Source organism: Saccopteryx leptura, chromosome 11 (assembly GCF_036850995.1).
Source record: "Saccopteryx leptura isolate mSacLep1 chromosome 11, mSacLep1_pri_phased_curated, whole genome shotgun sequence".
Classification (NCBI taxonomy): domain Eukaryota; kingdom Metazoa; phylum Chordata; class Mammalia; order Chiroptera; family Emballonuridae; genus Saccopteryx; species Saccopteryx leptura.
In genome coordinates, this window is record NC_089513.1 from 77,354,462 (window position 1) to 77,370,397 (window position 15,936).

The 15,936-nt window shown below is 52.2% G+C and overlaps 1 protein-coding gene across 2 annotated transcripts in view; it reads left to right on the top strand.

Annotated features, from left to right (window-relative positions):
• DPYD (dihydropyrimidine dehydrogenase) overlaps positions 1-15,936 on the top strand; it is a 673,084-nt gene that overhangs the window by 292,003 nt on the left and 365,145 nt on the right. For both annotated transcript variants that reach the window (XM_066352595.1, XM_066352596.1), the window contains exon 11: positions 1,239-1,449. In XM_066352595.1, the coding sequence (XP_066208692.1) occupies positions 1,239-1,449 (211 nt within the window). The remainder of the gene's footprint in view (positions 1-1,238; positions 1,450-15,936) is intronic.

The following is a 15,936-nucleotide window of genomic DNA, read 5'->3' on the forward strand; positions in this document are numbered from 1 at the left end:
TTCAGTCCCTGGCGGGTGATATTGTTTCCACGGAGAATGCATGGTGTACCGACCAAGTTCAGAGCCAGTTCGGTGTCGTCTAAACGGAGACAAGATCCTTGGGTCACAAAGTGTCACCTCTGGGCTGGCAGCATAGAGTCAGCTATAAACTGGGGTGGGAACACGCACTCTCATCCCCCAGCTGACCCTGCCGGGGTCAGACACCTGGAGGGGGGGGGGTGCTGCAGACGGCTCACCTGGTCCTCCAGGTGAGTTTGGTGCATGTCGACCCCGGGGGCCGTGAGCTAGGCTGCTGTGGGCGGGTCCATGGTGTGATGGCCACATCAGACAAGTTCCCCGGGAGCTCCATTCTCCATCCCGATGTGGCCGGGTCACTGCTGGTGTGCCCTCACATACGGCCTTCTCAGCCTCCTTGTCGGGGTCCCGCTGTGAATCCCCTCCGCCTGCCGCAGGGGAGGGGAAGAATCACCCTCCGCCTCTGCAGCCCACGGTGCTTTTACGTTGTTGAGAAGGAATTCTCGGCAGACTAGTGGCCATTACACCGACAAAGGGCTGACTCCTCCCCACAGTGTAAGTCAGGACCACAAGCAAGTAAGCGACTGTTGGCATCCCGTGCGGACGAATGTCCCACTGTGGGCGCGAGGACAAACAGTGACGAGGCACCCCACTTTCTGGCGGGTGGCCTAGGTAAGAGACGGGAGGATGGGTGTGCTTTCCTCAGGTAACAGGCTTTCCGCTCTTGCTTGAAAACTTCGCCAGTGTTTTGTAGACATGTGGGACTAAGTGGCATTTCTGAGTCCCCCCGAGTTCCTTCGGCCTTCTTTTCTCAGACCTACCACTCTCATCACGGACTGGCACACCCCGGGCTCACCCCCTGGGCTGGCTCTCCCCCCCCATTCCCTGCTCAGAGAGGCGCACCCTGGTGATCAGCAATGTGTGTTGTCGTGCGTGTAGTGATGAAAGAGAGAACGTCACCTAGAGAAATGAAAGAAAGCAGAGGAGACCCGTCTGTAGCCAGGGGCCTCCCACTCACCAGCCGGAGGGCACGCAGCCCCGCCCACGTGAGAAACGCCTCCGCACACCAGCTCTGCGAGCTTCCCCGCGACAACCCGAGCTCAGGTCTCCCCCCCCCCCCAAGTTCCTGCTGAACAAAACGTAGGTGGCAGAGATCGTCAGGTGCTGGACGGAGAGGAAACGTGTCCTAGTGTTCTTTTCTCTCTCGTTCTGTTTGGCTGCAGATGGAGCTGGCGAAGGAAGAGAAGTGCGAGTTTCTTCCGTTCCTGTCCCCGCGGAAGGTGGTGGTGAGGGGCGGGAAGATTGTCGCCGTGCAGTTCGTGCGGACGGAGCAGGACGCGAGCGGACGCTGGCGTGAGGACGAGGACCAGACGGTCCAGCTGAAAGCCGACGTGGTCATCAGCGCCTTCGGCTCGGTTCTGAGAGACCCCGCAGGTAGGCCGGGGCCCAGAGGAGTCACGCGACAGCCCCTGACGTTAGTGTCCCCGTGGTGTCCGCAGGTAGGCCGGGGCCCAGAGGCGTCACGCGACAGACAGCCCCTGACGTTAGTGTCCCCGTGGTGTCCGCAGGTAGGTCAGGGCCCAGAGGCATCACCCGACAGACAGCCCCTGACGTTAGTGTCCCCGTGGTGTCCGCAGGTAGGTCGGGGCCCAGAGGCATCACGCGACAGACAGCCTCTGTCGTTAGTGTCCCCCGTGGTGTCCGCAGGTAGGTCGGGGCCCAGAGGCATCACGCGACAGACAGCCCCTGACGTTAGTGTCCCCCTGGTGTCCGGAATGGGCTTTTCCGCTAGAATGTTGACTTCCTCACTCCGGTGAGGAACGCAAACGATCCTGGTTTACGAGGCTTAGAAATGGTCTTTAGTGTTGATACAGGATTACGTTTTGAAGTGTGGGATTTGAAAAGAACTTACATCTTCCTTTTAAGCAGATGATCAAAATAACATGTTCTGTTTTGTAATAATGTTTGTCATGTTTCTTCTGGGAGAAGGGCTTTTTCTTCAAGGAGACCCAAAGGGGGAGAGTGGGACAGAGAAGTTGTAACAGCCACTCTGCAGAGATGGGGGCCAGTACGGGGCCTGATGCCCAGGTGGACACAGAGCTTACGGTTCGTGCTACCCTTGTGGCCCGTTACCCCAACAAACCCCAAATGAGGACGTCTGAGCGCTGGTCATTCAATCTGGATAGTATAAGTTGACATGCTAAGGAAGGGAGGGAAAAAAGGCTTAAAAAATGATGCTGAGAACAGGAAATATTTTCTGGGGCATTCCCACTAAATAAGTCGTTCAGTGAGGACCATTTTGTATTTTGTTGGCTGCACGCAAGGTGCCGGGGGGCCCGTGACGCTGGAAGCCAGGTACCAAGGTGCCTTCATCTCGCAACTTCTTTACCTCCTGTGCCACACTGTCTCGAGGGATGGCTACGTCTTTCACTTACCGAAAGACAATGCAAAGAAAGACGTGTCTCTTGGCCAGAGATTGGTTAAGAACAAGAACCCAAACCGTCTAAACCTGATGGTTGCCCTCTGGGATGTCCTGATCTGGCCACGCTGGAATGACACTTTCTGTCTGAGATAGGGAGACACAGGCGTCTGCCGTTGTGTGTAACAGGTAAGTGAAAAACTCGTCCAGGCCTCAGGATATATCATCTGCGAGACATCTAACATCTCGGTATCTGGAAACTCCCAGATGTTGAATGTCACCAAGATAAATGTTTTCAAATAGCTGGATGATGGCCTGAATTTGTCACTTTTCATCTAGATGTCTGGATGACAAGTAGACACAGTCACGGTATGTCTTGTTTATTCATTAACTGGGTCTAGGAAGGGAAAAAAAAAAAGAGCAATGTGCAAATTGTACCCTGTTATCTAACAAAGCACCCAGTTCTTCCTACTCCGCACATCGCCCAGAACCCGGCGAAATTCGAATCATGTTTAACCAGCAATTCTGTTGGTGGTTCGCCTATCAAACAGTAATTTAGCTTACTCATCTAGATTTCGGTTCCACAACTGACAACTCTAATATTAAGAAAAATGTGTCTTTTCCTGAGCAGACCGAAAGTACGTGAATGTGACTCAGAAGATCATAAAAAACCAACAGCCTTTTGCCTTCTCAGGTGTGATTTTGCAAAGCTTATGTTAGTGCGCGCGCACGCGTGCGTGTGTGTGTGTGTGTGTGTGTGTGTGTGTTTGTGTGTGTGGAGTGAATGATTTAACTTCGTGTTTGAAATAGGAAGTAGAAGGGAAGTTGATCTCTGCATGTTTGTTTGACAAAGCCGGTCCAGATCGTGGCTGCGTGTTTCTTGCAGTGGTTCACGTGCAATGTCCTGTGCACGTCTGTTAGAGATGCAGAGGGGTCAAGGAGAAAGACCTCTTCACTTGGCTTTTTATTCTCTCTTTCCCCTTCTCTCCGCCTGACTTGAAATAACAAACTGCCTGGGAGAAGGACCCTTCTGTGGAACGGCCATGGCCGGCATCTCCGGGGCCCGGCCACGTGAGCGTGAACGGGCACACCTGCCATGAGGGGGGGTTGGAAGAGCCAGCTGTGGAGCCGTGTTCTTGCCTTGGCCCCTGCTAAGCATTTGCAACCCTGGTCTTTACATGGAGCACATGAGAGAAAGGCGTGGAGGGAACTGGTGTTTGTTAGAGCAGTTGCTCAAGAGGCTTTCGCCCAAGTGGCATTTAAAACCTTAGCGTAGTAATTCCAAAGCCAGAAAACTTGGATGTGCGTGCGCGCGCGCGCACACACACACACACACACACACACACACACGGCAGGTAGAATGCCAGTCTGATTCAAGGAGCAAAGCCGTCCGTTTGGGAAGGAAGCTCTTCGTTCATGTTTCCCTCTGCCGCCTCGACTCTCACCCCATCCTGATGCCCGTGCCGTGGGGTTCGTGCGTGAGACCTTGATCACGATCCCCTGTGATGCTGTCTAATGTTGTGTATCTGTGATCTCTTCAGCCTTTCTCTGCAGACATCGGCCTGCTGCCCAGCCCTGTCCTTACTCTGTTTTCTGCATTTGGCAAGGTTCAATTTTTCTTCCCGTTTGAAACGCTCTCCTCCAAGTCACTTAACCTTTCTGAGCCTTGGCCTCTCCCTCCAGCTAGAACGACAACAATAACGACAACACGTGTAATAATACCTTCTCTCCCTACCTCTGGGAGTGTTGTCAGAGCCACAGTGAAATCAAGTGCCAATGCTAGGGGCTGGGGGCAGTTCAGATAAGCTTCCCAGAGGAAATGGATGTCAGATGAGGTCTGAGTGCTGTGGGGGAGTTTCTGGGTGGAGTGGGGATGGCGGGGGAGGGGGAGCCACGAGGAAATTATGGATGTGCTCCACACATGCTCTTAGATCAAGCAGGCATTTTATAGTCACTTTTTTTTTTTTTTTTGTATTTTTCAAAAGTGAGAAGCAGGGAGGCGGAGAGACAGACTCCCACATGTGCTGACTGGGATCCACCCGGCACGCCCACCAGGGGGCGATGCTCTGCCCATCTGGGGCGTTGTTCTGTTGCAACCAGAGCCATTCTAGCGCCTGAGGCAGAGGCCATGGAGCCATCCTCAGCGCCCAGGCCAACTCTGCTCCAATGGAGCCTTGGCTGCAGGAGGGGAAGAGAAAGACAGAGAGGAAGGGGAGGGGGGAGGGGTGAAGAAGCAGATGGGCGCTTCTCCTGTGTGCCCTGGCCGGGAATCGAACCTGGGACTTCCACATGCCAGGCTGATGCTCTACCACTGAACCAACCAGCCAGGGTCTACAGTCACTTGAAAACTGTATTAAAAAAAGAAAAAAGAAAACAGGTCTTTCGAAAGTTGTCCTCAGCCTACTTTCTGCATGCGTGTTCTCACCTTTATAAATGAAGATCTGAGTTTTCCACTTTTATTTCTAGAATTGAACTTGTTATCCTGTGACTTCTGCTCTTCCTTTTGTCATTAATCATTGCGCAGTGAGCATTTCCTGGTGTCCGGCGATGTGGTAGGAGGCCCAGCCCCAGCCCAAGGAGTGCAGACAGGAGCGAGGGTGTCTTTGCCTCTCGGGGACGCCCGGGGTCCTGGGAGACACGGGCACGCAGGGACGTACATGGCAGTGGGATGTGCTAACCCAAGATCACAGTCTGGGCAGGTTCGAGAGCTTGAGTCGGAGTTCATGCGAGCTGACAAGGGGCCTCGCATGCCCGGACAATGGTGAAACCCTCTGTTTCGCGGGAAGAGATGTCTGGTGACAGGTGGGAAGTGTTGAGAGGTCAGGTGAGAAGAAGTGGTGGCTTCAGATTTATGGGCACGTGAGAGACATCACTGCCGAGCTGGGGATTTCGAATCGTATCCGCTAGTGATCCGGGTGATGTGTGTGTGTGTGTGGGGGGGTGGTTTACGTGGGCGAGAGGTCTTTCGTGTTCAGGGTACGATGCTGCTGAGGGCTGAGTCTTCCTTCTCTCTGGCTGGGTTTTGAAACCCTTGTCGTATTCTCCAAATAGTTAGAAATGAGAGAAACCGTGAAATCACCCTTGAGGCTCTCTGTATCAGAAGGCGAGAGTCCTTTCCAGCACCGAGCGCCGGAGTCAGTGACGGCTGCTCACCTGCTCGCAGGCGCATTCCACGCTGCGCTCACGTGGGCGGCTCCCGCGCTGCAGGCTGACCAGGCTGAGTTGTGCCGGCCTGATTTCTCCTTCCAGATCCACCGAGGACAGCGGCCGCCTTCTGCTTGCTGAGCGAAGCCGTGTAAGAGGCGGAGACAGTGTGAGTGCGGCAGTGATGGCCGCTTCCCCTCGTGGAAGGAGACCTCGGCGGGTGGAAGGCGCATGCTGCTGCTGCTCTATGCCCGTAATGGCGTTGACACCGATGGCCCGGAATCCGGACAGAGTAGTATCCATGAAACCGGTGGGAAGACGGCTTACATTTGTCTAAGTGGCTACGGTGAAGGCTCAGATGCAGAGTCAGAGAGAAGAGGGAAACTACGGAAGGACGTGCAGAATCGAGGCATTTCTCAGGGAGGCTCCTCAGGATCCGGGCGCTGGTTTGACAAGAGGCTGAAGGTGGAGGGTGGGGTCTGGTCGGAAGCCCGTGCGCCGTAGAACTCACAGCTGCAGCAGGTGGATCAGGGCGGAGGGCAAGGTGACACGCCGCATTTGAATTTGCTGGTCCATTCGACCTCTGGAAAGGGGACTGGAGCTGAGGAAACAGGGCGTGATGGGAAGCAGACGTCAGGAAGCGCTACGATGCTTCCATCTTTCCGCTGTCACAGCCTGGTGCCCCGAACGGGCGCTATGCGTTGCTTACATTACTGAGTGAAAGCCATGATAATCCTAGGGTTCAAATAACTTCTTCAAAGGACGTGGAAAGGCTGCACGTGGTGTGTCTTCAGGAAATCCAGAGAGCGTCACCTGCCGTGTCACAAAGGGGGAGAGCCAGTGCTCATGACGGCTCCTTCTCCGGTGGCGGTATCGTGAGGGAACCGTGGCAGCAAGGACGGCTGTCGTCCCCAGCTCTGGGTCCCGTTCCACTGTCTACTGCCCCAGGGAGAAGACAATGGTATCGCCTCCATCCCGGGCGGCCCCACGTGGAGAATGAAGCCTTTTCGTCTTTTCTGTATACGGCCTTGTTTGAAAACGATATCTTGGGCGAGAAGCATTCTCAGGAACCCAAGAAGAAGACTGTACGGTATATGTTTTCTTAAAAACTGTCCGAATTCTCAGGTCCTACTATTTCCGGCTGGAGGAGTTCCTGTCTTTCCATTGCGGGATACAGTGTGCGGAGGGAGTGAGGGTGGCGTGGCGGAATTTCTCGCACGCACCGGCCTTTCTGCAGAGTGGTTCGCCCGGACTGATGGAATCTGCACGCAGTTGTTCTTTGAAATTATTTTTAAAAGGGCAGGCTGGATGAGGAGGGCGGTCAAACAGATAACAGTTGAGGACAGTGATTTGGAATCTACATCACATCACTTACCGCGGCCTCCGGTGTCTCTGTGAAGCACCACGTGATATTTCCATAAGTATTTCACTTCCCTCTAATAGCTGCAGAGGAAGAGCTGGTGTCCCCCAGTGAACAGCTCCGCTCACCGACTTCCCTTATCTTCAGTTTCCTGGTTTCTCTAGCGGCTGATGCCCCGTGCATTCTTACAGGAGACAGTGTGGGTGAACCAGGAGTTATCCGTCAAATCAAAGACGACGCACAAGCAGTAGTAGCAGAGCAGCGCCGTGTTTTGAGTTTGGCTGAGGAAAGAAGGTAGAGAATGGGGAATTAGCATAATTGTTTCAGAGAACAGAGATTGCGAAACATCACCGATGTTATTCCCTGTACAGCGAGTGACCCGGGTGTCCGGAGCTCGGCTGACCACGGCCCGCTGTGTTTATCTTTTAAATATTAGTGAACTTATGGCAATCTGAAAGTATACTGAAAGCTAATATTCTTATGATATATCAACTACACTAAGCTGTAAAAATCAAAATCCAACACCTAGGAAAATGATAAAGCAATAATGTTGATTTTTTTTTTTTTTTTTTCCTGAAGCTGGAAATGGGGAGAGACAGTCAGACAGACTCCCACATGCGCCCGACCGGGATCCACCCGGCACGCCCACCAGGGGCAACGCTCTGCCCACCAGGGGGCGATGCTCTGCCCCTCCGGGGCATCGCTCTGCCGTGACCAGAGCCACTCTAGCGCCTGGGGCAGAGGCCAAGGAGCCATCCCCAGCGCCCGGGCCATCCTTGCTCCAGTGGAGCCTTGGCTGCGGGAGGGGAAGAGAGAGACAGAGAGGGAGGAGTGGGGGTGGAGAAGCAAATGGGCGCTTCTCCTGTGTGCCCTGGCCGGGAATCGAACCCGGGTCCCCCACACGCCAGGCCGACGCTCTACCGCTGAGCCAACCGGCCAGGGCCAATAATGTTGATTTTATACTAACGTTTTCAGTACCCTGTTTCCCCGAAAATGAGACCTAGTACAATTGTTTTCAAGCTTAGAAATAGAAGGCCTCCCCTGAAAATACGACCTAGCGTGTCTTTAGGAGCAAAAATTAATATAAGACACTGTCTTCTTTTCGGGGAAACAGGGTAGATTGTTGTACGTGGAAATAGAGTCACACGAAATCTTGATGGAATTCAGAGTTTGGCTGGTTATGCTGATATTTGTGATGACGTGACTACAGTATATTAATAAATGTTAATTTTTTTTTGTTGTTCAACAATAAACGTGATTTCTTGTTTAAGGAAAAATAAGACATCCCCTGAAAATAAGACCTAGCGTATCTTTAGGAGCAAAAATTAATCTAAGACGCTGTCTTATTTACAGAGAAACATAGTAATACGCCTTTTGGTTGACATATTATTTTTATGAATTACTTGCCTTTGTGGTCTTGGCTCAAAGCACTAGACAAAAATAACAACATACCGATTTAAGATGGTCTTTGGTTAAATTAGACGTTGACCTTCATAGATGTGTGTTATAATTGTGTAAGCTGGGAAAGGACCTGGAATCATATTGAATACCCGTCCCCCCCACACGGACACTACCCAATTCCCATGTCGTAACTCACAGAAAATTCTTTAGGTGTCTTCTCAAACAACCGTCAGAGGTCCCACCCAAGCTTGCCGGGATCGAGTGTTTCCCAGCGCCAACCGGTTTTCCGTGCTAGCTGTTACTGCTAATATTTTTAGAGCAGGAAGAAGCTCTTTAAAGTTGTTTTCAAAGGACTTTTCTTACATAACCAGTTTTCTCCAGACAAGTGCTTGAGAGGGTGTCAGGCGTTCTGCCCGGTACCCACTCTGCAAGTTCCCAGTGATACTCCCAGCCCTCCGGAAAGCGAGTTGCCGATTCCCTCGGCTTCACGTGGTCCGGTCTTCACACCGCGCTGCCAGGCTAACCCAGCAGCATCGCACCCCTTGCCTGGGGCAGAATCCGAGATCCCCCCCTGCTCACGGAGGGACTGAAACCGTGGCGGGCTTGCCTCCATGGAATCTCGACAGCCTTCAAACCCTCCCTCCCACGTATCTGTGTGCCGTCCTCTCCGTCTGTATTGACTAAGCACACATGGTTCTGTTTAGACTCTGGGTACACAGGAAAAAGCACATTTTCCCCTGTCTGTGGGAGCCGGCAGTCTTCACAGAGGGGGAAATGCCCAGAAATAAAAATGCCACTAAGTAGAACGGGAGTCAAGGAGCAAGAGATGAACTGCTAGTGTTGCATGTGGGAGGTGGAGGTGGCGTGGGGGGGCAGGTGGCTTCCCGCTGTAGGAATGGAAGAAGGTGGTGTGGAGATGGTGGCAGCTGTGATAGGGATGGGGGCGGGCAGACGTGGAGGGGGCAGAGACGGGGCCTCCCGTCCCAGCGGTGACCTCGCAGGGAGCGGACACAGAGCAGCGTCTCGCCTCGGGAAAGGGAGCCAAGGGAGAGAGCATGCCCTGGCGAGTTCACAGTGGGGTTTCCCTGGTGGGCTGTGGTACCTGAGTTCTCTCCCGGTGCTGGTGGGAACTGGAGACTTAGCACGACAGGGAAGTGCCCCCCTCGCCCCCAGAGGGGACGTGGAACTGCAGGTGTCCCCTGTTGGCCTCCTGCTGCCCCCCGGGTTCACGCTGTGTGTCTTACGGCGTCCGGGTTCTGTTGACGCTAGGACCTCGGGGCAGCCGGTCTGTCTTTCCGTGCCGGCCACGCCCACGTGTTCGCTGCGTGTGAACGGGTGAGTGACCTGGAGGGACAGGGGTTTTTTTTCTTCTATCTTTTAGGCTCTTTGGCTGGTCTACTAACTGGTATAAGACAGGTTGACGGAAGAGAGACAAATGTCATTGTGTGTGTCCAGGAGCCCGTAAGAATATGCGGCCTGCGGGCAGTCGGGCCGCTGAGGGCTCTCTGCCCCCTGAGACCAGTAGGACTGGGTGGGGCTGGGGCTTCCGCGGGGAGGCAGACGCTGCACGGGAGTGTGGGAAGAGCAGATATTTGGGGAACAGATGTTTGACACTCCGTGCAGACCCAGGGGACACAGGGAGGCTGTGATCTCGGGCCCTTTTGAGCCTCCTGCCTAAACCACCACCCCTGGCCCAGCTGTGTGGTTATGTCTGGTAAGGCCTCTCTTCCTCCTCCGGGACCAAGCCCTCTCTATCAGTTCTTCTAGGCAGTGAAGGGGCAGGCAAGAGTTCTTCTTGCATCTTCTGGGCTGCGATTAGCTTCAGCTCAAAGTAGTCCACAGGCCCAAGGGGCCCATGATGAGACACCCTCTCCTGAACCCAGTCAGCCTGAGAAAAAAGACAGACAAATGCTGGGATGAAGGGAAGGAAGAGATTGCCTTACTGGAAACACCCCTACAGAGAATCCCCGGGAAAGACAAAGCCTGTGGCAAGTGGCGTCTGTGTGAAGTGTCCCGTGAGGGCCAGCGAGCCCGCCTTCTGCGGAGGGAGTGGTCGGAAGCTGGACGCTGTCAGTCGCATCAAGACGCATAGCCTCCCACCCAGTCACCCCGCTTCCACCCGGCTCACGAGGAGGAGTCCCACCGGAGTCAGCCTTGTAAACAGGAGAGAACGCCGTTCCGTTCCCAGCTTGCTCTGGTGGTTCCCACAGCTCAGAGCATCCTCCTTGGTCCGGACTTGGTCTCCGACCCCCCCCCCACCCCACCCCCCCTTTGCTTCTCATGTTTTAGCCAAGGCCAACCAAGGCAGGGCGCTGGTCTGAGGGTCCCCACAGTGCCTGCAGCGGGACTGAGCGCTCGGTAGACAGTGACCACGTGCTGAGTGTGTGACTGCAAGCCAGCACCTTGGTGTCCACCTACGGACAGCGGTCAGCACACTCATCAGTCTGCAGAGCCGGACATCAACAGTACAACGATTGAAATTCCTTTTGAGAGCCAATTTTTTTTTTAAACTATATAGGTAGGTACATTTTTCTTAACTTAATTAGAGTACTAATTAAGTACCCTAATTGAGTGTGGAAGAGCCACACTCAAGGGGCCAAAGAGCCGCGGTTTGCGGTCCACTGGTCTGTGCGATCCTCACGGAGCTCCCAGACAGAACACACCCTGCGCATTCGCTGCCTGGCCCTCTCTCCTGAAACCCTCCTCCTCCGTGTCTGACCTCGCAGCTCACGGACCTCCAGGTCACCAGATCTCGTCGCCTACCTTTCTGTTCTCTTCTGTTGGACACTTTTTGAAATGTCCTGGTCCTGGCTTGTGTGACTCAGAGAAAGCTCGATTCTCAATGACTCCCGGCGACCCCCCCCCCGGCGTTGGTCATTGAGTAATGGTCCCCTGCGGGCATGTCGCTGAACAAGTGGTCGACTCTTCTTTGTGCCTGGGTTTCTGTTCTTTTTTTCTTTTTTCTTTTACAGGGACAGAGAGAGAATCAGAGAGAGGGATAGATAGGGACAGACAGACAGGAACAGAGAGAGATGAGAAGCATCAATCATTAGTTTTTCATTGCGCCTTAGTTGTTCACTGATTGCTTTCTCATATGTGCCTTGACCGCGGCTCTTCAGCAGACCGAGTAACCTCTTGCTTGAGCAAGTGACCTTGCATCCAAGCTGGCAAGCTTTTTTGCTCAAACCAGATGAGCCCGCGCTCAAGCTGGTGACCCCGGGGTCTCGAACCTGGGTCCTCCGCATCCCAGTCCGACGCTCTATCCACTGCGCCACCGCCTGGTCAATTTCTGTTCTTTCTTTGCGGACTCTGTCCATCCTTGGGATTGTGTCTAATTCCAGAGTGCAGGGTCCTCTCCTGAGGTCTAGGGGTGCCTCTCCAGATGCCCCTGAAGACCTCTAAGCTTTCCAGTTGCTACATCTATGGCCGAATTCTCTTGGGTTTCGAAACCTAAAAGTGTGACCTGGGTGACTCCCCTCCGTCTCAGCTTCCTCAGCTCTCAGATTGAGGCCACACCTGTTCTGTGAGGATCGGAAGGGTGACCATACACGTGGCTGGGTCCGGAACGAGCCACTCAGTGCATGTTACGAACCATTATAAACCCCGCAGAATACAGCCTTCGCCGACACCGACGCTGTACCTCGTCGGCATGGTGATAACACCTGCTGCCCTGTGGGAAGAGGCTGTCATTTTGTGAACTGTCCATTTCCTTGTGTGCAAAAGTTGTTTAAAAGAAATCGTGCTGTGTGTCTGAAGTTTGCAGAGCAGTATGCCTACAGCCGAAAGACGAGTGAAGAAGAAAAAAAAAAGCCGGAAGATGGATATCAAAAAATAACATTAATGAGCTGCTAAAGCTAAAATTACAGGAACTTATGAAATTGGTTAAACATAAAAACCATTAAACTGTTTACTGAAGCTTCACAGATATACTGCAGCTAATGAGCATCTTTGCTATTTAAATAAGCCCAAATTGAACACACATTACATGGATACATAATTAGTCATGGCAGTCAAACACACAGACTTACTTTTAAAGCTCTATTTAGGGAATCTTTTCCATTTGATTTATTTTGTTAATTAAAATATTTTTTCAGTATTCACTTATATTTTTAATAATATTGTTTTTGCAAGTCGTATAACTTACTCCTGTTTTCGGTTCGACTTCCCGTGCCGCCAGTGGGGACGACTCTTATCGGGAATCTTTTATTTTTATTTTTTTAACCCCTTTCTGTAATTATTTGTATCCCTTCACAATCTCATTCAGCATTCCAGAAAGTTCTTTCAGGGAGAAGCGTATATAAAATATTTCGGTAGCCTTTCCACTTTTTTTTTTTTCACGGCTTTGTGATGATCAAGAGGTATTAAGCACCCAGATGTGCATAGAATTAATGCTGATTATGGTCCAGATCGGATTAAAGGATGATCTTCTTTCAAGGAGTTTGTCGTCTTAAGTAGACGGCACCGTGGAATGTAAATAAGCAAATCAGAGCCCAGCATTTGGGACCCCGGCAGAGAGTCTGAGAACAACCCCGCGTCCCTCCTCTGAGGACGCCGACCTGCTGGAGGAGATCTCTTCCAGATAAAATGAAATCAGACCTTCAAGGCGTCCGGGTTTTTCTTTTAAAACAGATGGAATTATTGCCGAGAAATAAGCAAATCAGGGGGAAGTGCTCGGGCACTTGTCGTGCTGCGCTGATTCGTTGGTCAGTGTAGGGAGCGAGAGAGAGGCTCCCCTGAGAACACGAGGCAAACTCGGGGAGCTTCTGCTGCCGGCGCTCGTTGGCGCCCGTCTCGTGTGTCGTACTCAGTGGGCTCATGCTTGTCCTCAGCATCTGGGAAAGGAAAATGAGAGCTGTGTGTTCACATCGCCTGGATTCTACGGGCGTGCCCAAACCGAACGCCATGGACCCCCAGCAGCGGCGAAATCGCATAGTTCAGTCAGACAGGAGACGGCCCCGAGCGCCTGTTCCTCCCTCACCAGTGTATTCGCCGCTGTGGATGCTTTGGGGGGGGATCTCTGTATTCCTTCTGCACAAGGAGCTGACGCCCTAATTGTAGAAATGCGACCTTCAAGAAAAATAGCCAAGGAAGGGAGGCTAATTCATGATAAATAATGGAACAACAGCTATTTCATTTTTCCAATGACTTTTCTCAACAACAACAACAACAACAAAAAATGGATGGAGTTGCCTCCGATGTTCTGATTCTTGTGCAACATGTAGGGGAAGGTGCCGACTCAGACGTGGTCCCGAAGCCCGAGGCGCAAAGGAGGCAGAGCGCACGGCGGCTGAAACGTCACCCGGTGCTCGTTCAACAGAAAGTGGCTGTGGGTCGTTTCACATACAGGGAAAAGAAGTGTCCCCACTGGAAGAGATGACCTGGTGGCCCCACTGGAAGAGATGACCTGGTGGCCCCACTGGAAGAGATGCCCTGTAAAGGCTGGTCACGACACGGGCACTGTTTGCTGTCCCTCTCACCCCTGTTTGTTTCTCCGATGGTCCCCAGTCGTGAAGCTTCAAGACACGGTTTGGGGTGCTTTCTTAGCTTTCTGTTGTCCCCCCATCCCAAGGCTCAGTGGCAAGGAGGCCTTTGGAGTTGGAAATAACTGGACTCAAATGCTGGTTCTGCCACCTCTTGGCTCTATTGAGGGTGCTCGTATCTACATGAAAGAGTTGTATTGTGGTCTAGATGGGAATACGCAGCAACATGCCTGCCTCCTACAAGGGAGCAATTAATGCAGATGGCATTAGCCCTGGTGGGTTGGCTCAATGGCAGAGCATCAGCCCAGCATGTGGAAGTCCCAGGTTCAATTCCCAGCCAGGACACACAGGAGAAGCGCCCATCAGCTTCTCCACCCCTCCCCTTCTCCTTTCTCTCTGTCTCTCTCTTCCCCTCCCGCAGCCAAGGCTCCATTGGAGCAAAGTTGGCCCCAGGCACTGAGGACGGCTCCATGGCCTCGGCCTCAGGCACTAGAATGGCTCTGGTTGCAACAGAGCAACACCCCAGATGGGCAGAGCATCGCCCCCTGGTGGGCATGCCGGGTGGATCCCGGTCGGGCGCATGCAGGAGTCTGTCTCTCTGCCTCCCTGTTTCTCACTTCAGAAAAATACAAAAAAAAAAAAGCAGACAACTTTTCTTGACATTCTTTCTTAGGCGAGGATGATATAAGTGAGATGTAAGAAGTAAGTGGGAGAGTTTCCTCGGGATGAACTGGAGCCCAGGAAAGACGGTTTACAGATAAGGAGAGCCCAGGTGGAGGGACAGTCTGCTCCTCTAAAAAAGGGGATGAAATTAATGGGATCCCCCTCATTGGATGCTACAGAAAGGCGAGGGGGACCGAGGCCACAGAATTTGGTGACTGTGGAGACCACGTCTCCATTGGAGGGACAGACGGGAAGGGAAGGGATAATTGGGTGGTGAGATCCGTAGGCAGCCAGTGTACGTTATCCTAAGAAATTAGGTGAAGAGACCAGTTAGTACGGCAGCAAGTAGAAGAGAACCATCTCAAAGCCAGTTTTTCCAAAGGAAAAGAGAGGAGAGGAGACGCAGAGAAACAGTCTTCTACGGCGGGGCAGAGGTGATCGCTGAGGCCTTAGAGGAGAAGAACCCAGGATGACCGCTGAGGGGACAGGAAGACTAGCGATGTCCTCCTGTGGGTGCCACTGTGCTTGGCCCCGGCCAGCATATCGTCTCTGTGAAGACAGAGCCCCCGCCGTCGGACCTGGTTTTCTTAGGCGCGGGCACCCTCTGGGTCCGTGCGCCCCTGACCCCAGGTTATGTCACTCACAGGGACCTCCCACACCCCGCCCTGGGGTGAGGGTTTGTTTGCTCCGGCTGAAATTCTGCGTTCAGCTTTGATGGAGCCAAGTCCCTGCCTCTTCTCCACTGTGTGTTTCCGTGTGCTGTGGTCCTCATGGCCAATGGCTCGTGTAAAATCAGACAAGCAGCACACAGAGGAATCCATCCATGCCTACAAGATACCGTTTTATTATAAATAAATATATATATATATATATATTTTTATTCCTGCCCCGTCCTTTTTATAACATCTCAAACTCTCCACGGAACACGATCAAGCCGCCTTCATTATGATTTCCGCTGTATTGTTTATGGAGGATTAATTTATATTTATGCATGGAAATGTAACATCCTTGACATCCTTTTATAAATACGGAGAGATATACTTGTCACATGCTTCTGGGTTTCTCTGCTGCAGATGTGACAGCGTGCCTCCATCAGTTTAATTGACCTTGGCCGTCCGCGTCTCCTAGCGCCGTGTCCCTGAGGGGCCGCGGCTGAGAATATCGGGCTATTCTTCCAGCCGCGGCTCATGGAAGAACTTGCGTGTCACAATACAATTAAGGCAATAGGAAAAAAAAAAAAATCATTTCATGCATAACATTAAATTCACTAAAAGTTCCTATTTCAAAACCGCTTCTTGTTTTAAAGCTACCTTGGAGTGTCTTTGTGTTCTTTTGTTTCTTTTTTTTTTTTTTTTTTTTTCTGATAAACTCACTGGAACATAGTAGTAATTAAAGCAGAAAACTATAACATAAATCTGGAATGTTTGATTTGAATGGAGGATGTTTTTGTTTCT